We start from the raw sequence: 11,071 nt of genomic DNA, 5'->3' as shown, positions 1-11,071 counted from the left end.
TGGGACCACCAGGGGAGCTGGAGGATGCTGAGGCCTCTCCCCCAGTGGGATAGTGACCCCTCTCCCTGACCCATTTCTACCTCACCTCTCAGCCCCCCGCTCCAGGCAGAGGGCCAGTAGGCAGCATCGATGGTGAAACCAAATTTGCTCTTCCCCTGGGTGTGCCCGCTGCCGCATTTGGAGCCATTTTCCCAGCTCCCCTGGCCCCATCCTCCCCCTGTAGGTCATCCTCGATTCCTCTTCCATCCACATCTGCAGACCTGGGCCGTTGCACCTTGGGAATGTTTCCAGAGCCCGCCCTCTCTCATCCCAGCCCCTCCATGGTCCTGTCCACCGCTGTCTCCCATTTGGAGAGTCATGTAGCCTCTTTGGTGTCTCCCTGCTCCTGGTCCCACACATACAGCCAGAGCACCCCTGTGACACGGGCATCGGGGCTTGTGCCCCCTGCCCAGAGCCCGCCTGTGGCTCCAGCTCAGGAAAGGCCACAAGACCCCACTTCAACCCTCCCTCTCTTCCTTCCTTCCTTACATAACGTGATCCTTTGAGTATTGTCCGTCACCCCTTCTCAATGCCTGCGCCAAGAGGGCAAGACGGCGTGCCAGTTCCTTCACTGCAGCAGCCTCATTGGGCATGTAGTAGGTGCTCAATAAAATTGACAGGATTGCCGAAACCAGTTTGGCTCAGTGGATAGAGCGTCGGCCTGCGGACTGAAAAGTCCCAGGCTCGATTCCGGTCAAGGGCATGTACCTTGGTTTTGGGCACATCCCCAGTAGGGGTTGTGCAAGAGGCAGCTGATCGATGTTTCTCTCTCATTGATGTTTCTAACTCTCTATCCCTCTCTCTTCCTCTCTGTAAAAAATTAATAAAATATTTTTTTTTTAAAAATGACAGGATTGCAGGTGCTCCAACCTGAGTAGTTCCCAGTACCCAGAACTGCCTAAGTCAGCGGTCACCAACCAGTGGGCCGCCAACCACTGGTGGCCCGTGAGGTCCGAAAGGTTGGCGACCGCTGGCCTCAATGATCTTACACACACATTCATCCATCTGATCCTCACCGCCAAGCCTCGCCTGGGGAACAGGTTGTCACCGACCCTGTTTTACAAAGGAATTGTCCAAGGACTCAGGGCTGGGAGCTGTGGAGCTGGGCGTCAGGCAGAGCCAGTCACCACCTCGGGGGTAGGTAGGCTGTGAGACCCACTCTCCAGAGGAGGAAACAGGCCAAGAAAAGGTAAGCGTTGGCTGAGGTTGGTCAGTAAGTGGCGGCTGCTTCAAACCCAGGCCCACCTTTCAACGAGGCCTTTTGCTTGTCAGACCTTCTCTGGGGAAACCTCCCTATCCCCATGCTGGTTCTGTGCCAGAAGCAGGAGGGGCAAGGGTGCAGGGTGTGGGTCCCCATGAATAATTGAGGGTCTCAGGCAGGTCGGCGCCCCGCAGCTGTTGTTCCGCCTGCAGCGGGAGGGGGCAGTGGTGACGTCACTTTCTCCCTGGGGGGGGCGGTGTACGGGTTATAAGGAGCTGCCACCCTAGCGCCGAGGACCCTGATTGGGGAGCACCACCATGCAGCGCCACGGAAGGCCCTCCGTGCTGCTATTGCTGCCGCTGTCCCTGCTGCTGGGGGCGTGTGAGTGCAAGAAACCGGGGAGGAGGCACCTCGGGGGGCCAGGCCGGGGAGCAGGGTGACTGGGGGCTGGCACAGTACACCCAGCGGGTCGGATGAGAAACTTCATGGGCCCAGCTGTCCGGTGGGGACAGTACATCGGACAGGTGGCTGGGGAGGGGACTGGGGATCAGGGCGCCCTTGGAGCTGGGATCAGCACCAGGGACAGCTCAGGGGGGGCGGTCCCAAGCCCAGTTCCCATCTCCTTCCTCCACAGCCACCGCTGCTCCTCTGGCATCAAGACCCTCCAAAGAGGAGGTAAGGAGTGTGACCGCTTATCCTGCCTCATCTCCCTGGAGCCCTGGCCCTCCCTGCCCAGCTTCCTCCACATCACCTCCCCTCCAGCTGCTCTCCTTACCCCCATCTGCTCTCCCCTCTGACCCTTCACCCCCAGCTGACCCGCTGTCTGGCAGAGGTGGTCACAGAAATGCTGACTCTGGGTCAGGCCCAGCGCGGCCCCTGCATGGCTCTCCTCCACAAAGGTAAGGAGGACCCAGGCTCCAGTTCCTCTGGGAGCCCCACCCCCCAGAGCTCTGCCCCGGGCTGCCTGGAGGGTGTTCTCTTATCCCAGGGCCTCCCTTGCCTCCTCCACTCACCTCCCTCTGAAGCCTCTTCCTTCTGCTTGGGCTCAATTTCTGGCGGGCAGAGGAGGTGGTGGTGCAGCAAGACCTCATGCCCCTCCCTTCTCCCAAAGTGTCCAGCCTGGTCCCCAGCCCACCCTTGGGGCTCCTTACAGAGGAATAGGAGGCGGGCAGAGAATGTCCCTGGGCCCTGACCCTCCTCTCCCAGTTCTGGGCAGTCCCCCTGTGGACCTCAGGAGGGCCCCAGACTCCTCCAGCTGTTTCCCAACTGGCTGCAGTGTCCTTTCTCTTCCCTCCAGAGATGTGTGAGACAGAGCCCTACAGCTGTGTGTCCTCTGAGGAGAAAGGCCTGCTGGTGAGTGATTTCAAGAAGCGGGAGGCTGGGAAGATGAGGTCCAGCCAGGAAGTGAGGGATGAGGAAGAGGAGGAGGCAGCAGAGAAGACCCACAAGTCTGAGGTGCGGGAACAGGCCATGCACGAGCATCTCCACAGCCGGCTCCACCAGGAAGAGGACCGTGAGGAGGCACAGGAGGAGGAGGAGGAGGAGAAGGAGGAGGAGGAGGAGGAGGAGAAGGAGAAGGAGGAGGAGAAGGAGGAGAATGAGAAGGAGGAAAAGAAAAAAAGGGGGCCCATGGAGACCTTCGAAGGCCTGTGGAAGCGGTGGCAAGAGGATGGAGGGGACCCCCAGAAGCGGGTGGCAGAGCAGGCCAGTGACGAGGAGACGGCCCAGTTCAAGGCCAAGGAGAAGGGCGTGCACGTGCTGGGCGGGGGCAGCAGCCTGTGGCAGGGGGCCAAGGGCAGGGGAAGAGAGAGGCACAAGGACTCGCTGTACCACCACCACCGCCGCCAGCCAGAAACCGAGTCCAAGCAGGAGGAGAAGGAAGAGGCTTTGGAGAGGGAGGTGAGTAGAGGGGGCAATGGGGAGCCGGGTGGAACACACGTCAGTGGAGTTCCTACCAAACACCTACCAGTGTTGGGCCTTAAATAGCAAGTTCCACCATAAATGGGTCACAGTGACCAGGACTGACACCAGGACGAGGTAGCAACATCCAAGAAGGGCCTTGACTTGACCAAGAAGGCTTCCATTCTGATTACAGTAACCCAGATGGCCACCATTAGTGCACAGAGCGTCTGAGTTAGCCACCACTGTTAGTCCCTGCCGAGCAAATTGGCCACATGAAAAGGCTGCTGTGCCTGGTTCACTGAATAAGGGGATGAATATATTGCTGGGTCATCGAAAGTAAGATGCTTCCATGACTGATGGCAGGAACCAACATGGCCGTCCCCCCACATGGGTCATGGCATCCCAGCTGGGTACGCTTGTGAGTCCTGGGTCTGCTGCTGTTGGCTGTGTCAGCCACCACAGACCTCACTGGTCACGTTCCTCTTCCAGGGTTAGAGCAACCACTGTGGCACCATCACAGCCCGTGATGACTGAGGTGACTGCTGCTGGCTGCCATTGTGCGAGCTGCCATGGCCCACATTCATGGGCAACCCCTGATGTGGCCTGCCTTTGGAGGTGAGCGCTGATCACCCATTTCTGATCCCACCAGGAGCAGGATGTGGAGCGGCTGGAGCACGTGAGAGAGGAGCTGAAGAAGGCAGCGGAGATGCTGGGGGAGGAGCTCAGGAGGGAGGGCTGACTCGACCTCCTGTCCTCCTTCCTGGCACACCCTATGGCTTAGGACTAGTGACCCCGAAAACCCCCACCTCATCTGGCGCCCCTGCCTCTCCCCAACCTGCAGGAGTGGGAGAAGGGTGTGCCTTGGAAACTGGCCTGAGGGGCCAAGTCTTCGCTGAATAAGGGGGTGGGTTTAGACCGACTCAGGAAACGCTCTGCCACCCCACGAAACCCACTCCAACCCTTCTGAGTGAATAAAGCACAAAGAAAACCACCACGCCTTACTGTGTAGCCCTCAATTGTGGAGGGATAGAGCCCAGGGGTAAACTGGAGGACTGGGAAGGCAATAGTCAATCTAGTCTCTGATTGTCAGAACTAGGATTTTATTTCATTAGAAATTCTATTAACAAGTCAGATGGGGTCATCAGGGAGAGGTTTTGAAGCTGGGGTAGGAGGTAGCCAGTTTGTGCTCCGGCCACTGTGGACCACGATGTCGTCGTATTCATCCTGGGGGCAGAGGAGGCCAGGCAGAGGGGCTCAGATGGCTGCCACCTTGCCCGCTGCCCAATTTCTCCCACCCGCCGCCCTAAGATCTGGTCTTGCCTTGAAACCCACGTTTCCCCAATCACAGTTCAGCTTCCCTGCTTAGTTCTCCATCCACCATTTTCAAGGTCACCTGTGTTCTCCCGCTCCTGCTGGAGCTGTAGCCCAGTTGCTTCTCCAGTTCTTCAGCAGCCACGGCCACTGAGGTCTCCCTCCTCCACCCCTTCCCTCTGCCTTTACCCAGATTCCTCAGCTCCCACCATGCAACCTCACCCTGCCCAAGGGTTCTCCCAAGCAGCAGCCTCACTGCTGCCAGAGTTCTCCAACTCCTGCTCCACAACATCACTCCCCTCACTGCTGCCTACCTACCAGTCACTACAACTGAGGTCTTTTCTCTGCCTCTGCCTGAGTTCTCCCTCTGCCAGTGCCTTAATTTCTCAACCACCACAGCCCGAGTTCTCCCTGCAACCCCTGTCCAGGTCACCTGCACCATGTGCACTCCTGCCCGAGTTCTCAAATCGCAGCCGCCCACGGTCAGTCTCAAGGCGCTGCTTAATTTCTCTTGTCCCCCTTCCCACCTGCCCATCTACCCTGAGCCCCCAGCTGAGCCACCCGGTCGTTCCTCCTGACTCACGCCCTCATCCCCGCTGTCACTGTCGCTACTGCTGCTGCAGGGCTCAGGCTTGTCGTCCTCATCCTCGGGTTCAGGGGCTCCGTGTGCACGGAGGAGGCGGGCGAGGACGGGGTTGGGCCGGAGCATGGCGCTGCCCAGCGGGGTGCGGCCACCGTACATGCGGGCAGCAGGGTCAGCACCTGCCTTCAGGAGAAGCTCCAGCACATCAGCTGCTTGGGCCTCCACTGCCAAGTGCAGGGGGCTCCGGCCACACGTGGGCTCCTGAAGGGTACGGCAGAGAGGTCAGAGGGGGCCCTCCCCCACTCTGGGACAACCCCAACCTGCCACACCTTCTCCCGAGGGAGGCTCACCAGTTTGTTTAGGTCGGCTCCGGCCTCCCAGAGCAGTCGGACCATCTCTGCATCTTTGTGGATGACGGCCACGTGGAGTGGGGTGTGGCCTGGGGACAGAGTGATGTTAGACTATGGGGCTGAGGGATCCGGGCCCCCAGTGCCACAGTCTCGGGGGAGGGCTTTGTGGCCTGAGGGTGACCGAGTCTGGGGTCTGGCTCCTGAATTCCTGGGTGTGTCAAAGAGGCATCTGCTTTGCAAGTGCCTAAGTCCCAGGGGAACTGGGACTGGCTGGCAGTGCCAATACCTAGGTTGTGGGCCTGTGGCTGAAGAGCCTGGGGCTCCGGGCAGGAGGCCTGGATCTTGGGACCAGAAGACCCGAGTCTCTGGTCTTACTTCACAAAGAACCTGGAACTCAAATTCCTGGGTCCTGAGTGGTGGAAGGACCTGTGAGCTTGGGGGACTGGGGTTGACCCTGAACACTGACTGGGTCCTGGATGACCTCAGTCGCTTATTGAAGGGGCCAGTCCCGGGTAGTTGGGCTTAGAGATGGGAGAGCTGAGACTCTGACACCAGGGCCCTGGTAGACAGTCTTTTTCCCCATGAGAACTGGCTGAAGAGGGCTGTGCCACTCCGGTGTCAGTCTTTTGGAGCCTGGGCTACCAGATTCACAGAGGGCCTGAGCCTTGAGTTCCCTTATCCTAGGTGGGCTGGGACCCACGGTTGGGGGTAGGGAGAAGTCCAGGATGTGTTGTGCCTGGTGAGTTGTGCCTTCCGGCTGGGGAGGCTGGGCCCAACCACTGGATTTGGCCTAATAGCTCTAGGCCTGTGGGTTCCTAGTGATCTGGAGCCTCCAGGTAGGGGTTCTGGGTCCCACACAGCCAATTCTCAATAATCTGGGGCCAGGGCAGGCGTCTCTGGTCCCAATGCCTGGGTCCCTGAAGCCTCAGTATTAGTTCCCAAGGGGCCGGGTATTGAGTCAGGAGAGCTGAGCCCAAAGCCAGGTGCTGTCACCTGGACCTCCTCAGTACTGCGGACCCTCACCTTCATAGTTTTCCGCCTCTAGCTGCAGCTTCCAGTCCTCGTTCTCGTCCTCCTCCTTCTCCAAGTCGGGTTTGGGGTTCAACGCAACAGCAGTGTGGTCAGTGCCGGGGGTGTCACGGTCAGGGTCCTGAGCGAGGTAGATATGGGGGGCTTCCCTAGGGTGCTGGGGGCGGGGCTGGAGCAGCACTTGAGCACAGGCGTGTGCCCCCATGCGGCAGGCCAGGTGCAGCGCTGTGTGGCCCCCACGCTCTGCCACGTGCACCCCAGAGCCCGCCGTATACAATTTCTCCACCGTGGATGCCTCCCCCAGGATGGCTGCCAGGTGCAGGGCTGTCTGCAGGAGCAGAGCGCAAGTGTTAGAAGTCACACTGAGAATCCTGGCCCCAAGCCCTACACTGTCTTCCAGTGGCTCACCTGGCCCAGGTCATTCTGCAGGTCCAGGTACTCAGTACCAGCTGCAAAGCCTAGGAGGAAGTCCAGGAAGGGCTCATGCTGATGAATCACTGCCAAGTGCAGTGCCCTGAGAATAAGGACAGGGGTCAGAAGGCACAGGTCAAGTACTCTTGCATTCACTCATTCGGTAAACTATGTGCTAGCCATTATGACCACAGTTCTAGAATCAGATGTCAGGAATCTGAGAGGGTCAGGTCTGAGTTAATGAAGAAAATGTATTTAATCAATATTTATTAAGGAGGACTTCTGCCTCCTCTCAAACATGGACCAGATTTCCCTCCCATATGAATCAACGAACAAATCAGACAAAACATCCTATATAATAAAGAGGTAATATGCAAATTGACCCTCACACCCTCGCACTAGGTGGCCGGCAGGGGAGGGCAGTTGGGGGTGACCGGGCCGGCAAGGGAGGGCAGTTGGGGGCGACCAACTTTTATATATATAAAATATAGTACTGGAAGTCATAGCCCCAGCAATCAAACAAGAAGAAGAAATAAAAGGCATCCAAATCAGAAAGGAGGAGTAAAACTGTCATTATTTGCAGATGGCATATTGCACATAGAAAATCCTAAAGATTCCACCGAAAAACTACTAGATTTAATCAATGAATTCAGCAATGCAGCAGGATACAAAATCAACACCCAAAAATAGATGGTTTTTTTAATACACCAATAATGAATTCTCAGAAAAAGAAACTAAACAAACGATACCATTTACCATTGCATCAAAAAAGTTAAAATACTTAGGAATAAACTTAACCAAGGAAGCAAAAGACCTGTTCTCGGAAAACTACAGGACATTGAAAAAAGAGATAGAAGAAGATATAAACACTGTATGGGAGAACATATTTGGCAATGAAATATCTGATAAAGGGTTAATATCCAAAATATATAAGGAACTCATACAACTTAACAAAAGGAAGACAGACAATCCAATTAAAAAATGGGCAAAGGACCTAAATAGACACTTCTCCAAAGTGGACATACAGATGGCCAAGAGACATGAAAAAGGACTCAAAGTCACTGATCATCGGAGAGGTGCAAATTAAAACAACAATGAGGCATCAGCTCACCTCTGTCAGAATGGCTACTACCATCAATAAATCAATAAATGACAAGTTCTGGCGAGGATGTGGATAAAAGAGAACCCTAGTGCACTGCTGGTGGGAACGCAGACTGGTGCAGTCATTATGGAAAACAGTATGGAGTTTCCTCAAAAAATTAAATATGGAACTGCCATTTGACCCAGTGATCCCACTTCTAGTAATATATCTTAAGAAACCCAAAATACCAGTCAGAGAGAATGTATGCGCCCCTATGTTCATAACAGCACAATTTACAATAGCTAAGATCTGGAAACAGCCCAAGTGCCCATGAGTAGATGAGTGGATAAAAAAGCTGTGGTACATTTATACCATGGAATACTATGAAGCAGTAAAAAAGAATGTCTTACTCTTTAAGCATAGAGGGACCTGGAGAGTATCATGCTGAGTGAAATAAGTCAGTCAGAGAAAGACAAGTATCACATGATCTCACTCATAAGTGGAACCTAAGGAACAAAATAAACTGATGAACAGAGCTGATCCAGAGACAAGGAAGCATGGAACAGAGTGCAGGAAATCAACCAAGGACTTTGCATGCAGATATGCATGGCCCATGGACACAGACAATAGGCTGGTGAGGGCCTGGGGTGGGGGTGGGGTGGCCTGTAGGGGGCCAGTGGGGACAAAAGGGGACATATGTAATACTTGCAACAATAAATAATTATTTTTTTAAAAAAGGAAAATAACATCAAATGGAATTTCGATCTGTACAAAGGACTAAAAATAGTAACACTAGGGGTCAGCAGATACGATTTTTTTCTTAGTATGTAAGATTCTTTCAAAGATAATGTTTTAAAATAAATTTTTTATTGATTTCAGAGAGAAAAGGAGAGGGAGAGAGAGAGAGAGAAACATCAATGATGAGAGAGAATCATTGATCAGCTGCCTCTTGCACGCCCCCTCCTGCGGATCAAGCCCGCAACCCAGGTATGTGCCCTTAACCAGAATTGAACCCGGGACCCTTCAGTGCGCAGGCCGACACTCTATCCATTGAGCCAAACCAGCCAGGGCTCAAAGATAATTTTTTTAAATAGTTGACTATTTAAGCAAAAATAATAACAATGTATGGTGGAGTTTATAAGACATGTAAATAAAATGTATGACCACAATAGCACCCCAGCCCAGCAGGAGGGAGTATTTTAATATCAAAGTAGATTTCAGAGCAACAAATAGAGAGGGTTATTTCATAATGAGAAAGAGAATGAATCAAGAGGACAGAATTATAAACATTTGTGTCCTTGATAATAGTGTCCAATTACAAGCAGCAAAACCTGATAGAAATACAAGGAGAAATAGACAAATCCACAATTCTTATTAGAGATTTCAATAAGTTTCTCTCAATAATTTGATAGAACAACTAGACAGCAATCATCATCAAGGACATAGTGGAATGGAACACTATACCCAACAACAGCAGAATATACATTCTTTTCAAGTGCACACAATATTCTGAACCATAAAACAAGTCAATAAATTTAAAAGGACTCAAGTCATACAAAGTCTATTACCAGTCTACAATAGAATTAAATTAAAAATCAGTAAAAGAAAGGTATCTGGAAAGTCTTCCAAATATCTGGAAACTAAATAACATACTTCTCAATAATCCACTGACCAAAGAAGAAAGCAAAAGAGAAATTATAAAGTATATTGAATTTAATAAAAGTCAAAACACAACATATCAGAATTTGTGAGATACTGTTAAAGCAGTGCTTGAGGAAATTTATAGCACACAACACCTATAACAGAGAAGAAGAAAGGTCTGAAATCAGTGACCTCCTTAAGAAACTAGAAAAATAAAAATAAATCAAACCCAAAGTTAAGAGGAAGAAAGGAAATAATGAAAGTCAGAACAGAGATCAATAAAACAGAAAGCCAAAGAAAAGAGAAAATTAATGAAGCCAACTGGGTTCTTTGAGAGAAGATCAGTGTTTATTGAGTGCCACCTATGGGTTAGGTTCTGTTCAGTCGCTGAGGACATAGCAGAAAACAACACACAAAAACCCCAGGTACAATCCCTCACTTGGGCCTTTCCAACATTGTTTTTTTCTTTTGTTCTACCCTCTTACCCGGAATGCCCTCCCCAAATAATCATGTTTCATTATCCTGCTTGATTTTTCTCCAAAGAACTTACTATACTCTGGCATTCCATTTTTCTGTCTTTTTCATTTTTGTCATTTTTTGTCTTTCTTTTCTTTTCTCTCTCTTACTTTATGTCTTTCTGTGTCTTTTTCCTCTCTCCTCTTTTTTCCTCCCTTCCTTCTGTCTGTGTAACCCCCTCTCTCCAATGTATACTCCACAACGCATACGTTTTTGTTTGCTTTCTTCACTGCCTTATCACCAGCACCAAAACGGCCTGAAACGTGGTTGTGTTTGATAGATATTTGCTTGATGAATTCCCTGCTATCATGGAACTTACTAATTTTCCCTTTGAATGTGAGATGTGAAGATTAGCGCTCAGAAGGTGGGATCTTAGTCAAAGGTCAAGTAATTATTTCGGATATCAAGGTCTAACGCTCATAAATGAGGAGCGAAGGATCAAAAATCATAAATATCTGTGGAGGTTAGAGGTCAGGAGGTGCCTGCCTGAGCTACTAATAAGGGTCTCAGGGCTGGGGTCAGGAAGGTCAAGTCCGGTTTTGGGATCACTGGAAAGGCATGTGGAATTCTGAGAACCAGTGTTCGGTAAAGGAGGGCAGAAATTATGGGTTAGGATCAGTTGGGTAGGAAACTGACTTTATAAAGAGATTAGGACTTGTGGGTTAGAGGTCAGGAAGTCAAGCATCAGAGTCAGATTTAGAAGGGAGGGCAGCCCAAGATTCACTCACGTGTCCCCATCCTCAGTTACGTAGCCAAAGACCAGGGGCGCCCACGACAGCCCCGGGCCCAGCTCCGCGCCCAATCCCGGTCCTCCGGGGGGCGCTGCATCTGGACCCAGGGAGCCCAGGCCACTGTCGCACCACTCGTCGGCATCCGCAGCTTTCCCCAAGCACGCGACCCCGGCCATGGCCCTCCAAGCCTCAGGGGCCCCGTGGCCGCGGGCCAGTCGCTGGGCTCTGCCTGGAGCTCCGGCGCTTCCGCCCTGCAGGGAATTCCCCAACACTCCC

The 11,071-nt window shown here is 52.5% G+C and overlaps 2 protein-coding genes across 5 annotated transcripts; one reads left to right on the top strand and one right to left on the bottom strand.

The window, feature by feature from the left end:
- Positions 1-1,014: 1,014 nt before the first annotated feature.
- On the top strand, positions 1,015-4,159 carry CCER2 (coiled-coil glutamate rich protein 2). 4 transcript variants are annotated; one of them, XM_079760080.1, is made up of 6 exons: positions 1,015-1,621; positions 1,875-1,915; positions 2,052-2,139; positions 2,538-3,139; positions 3,632-3,677; positions 3,792-3,921. In XM_079760080.1, exons 1-5 carry the CDS (start codon positions 1,558-1,560, stop codon positions 3,635-3,637), a joined length of 801 nt encoding a protein of 266 aa, XP_079616206.1. In that variant the 5' UTR covers positions 1,015-1,557; the 3' UTR covers positions 3,638-3,677; positions 3,792-3,921. The 4 variants fall into 4 exon arrangements, with proteins under 4 accessions (XP_079616206.1, XP_079616204.1, XP_079616207.1 ...); XM_079760078.1 differs by lacking the exon at positions 3,632-3,677 and having other exon boundaries at positions 3,792-4,159; XM_079760081.1 differs by lacking the exon at positions 3,632-3,677 and having other exon boundaries at positions 1,015-1,228; positions 3,792-4,157.
- NFKBIB (NFKB inhibitor beta) lies at positions 4,160-11,037 on the bottom strand. Its single transcript, XM_079760077.1, has 6 exons — positions 10,793-11,037; positions 6,824-6,929; positions 6,410-6,743; positions 5,387-5,475; positions 5,037-5,297; positions 4,160-4,366 (listed from the first exon to the last, which is right to left on the bottom strand). Exons 1-6 carry the CDS (start codon positions 10,969-10,971, stop codon positions 4,271-4,273), a joined length of 1,065 nt encoding a protein of 354 aa, XP_079616203.1. The 5' UTR covers positions 10,972-11,037; the 3' UTR covers positions 4,160-4,270.
- Positions 11,038-11,071: the final 34 nt, after the last annotated feature.

This window comes from Cnephaeus nilssonii (assembly GCF_951640355.1).
Source record: "Cnephaeus nilssonii genome assembly, chromosome: 20".
Classification (NCBI taxonomy): domain Eukaryota; kingdom Metazoa; phylum Chordata; class Mammalia; order Chiroptera; family Vespertilionidae; genus Cnephaeus; species Cnephaeus nilssonii.
Note: the sequence above shows the minus strand (reverse complement) of the source record. Positions and strands in the feature narration are given on the sequence as shown.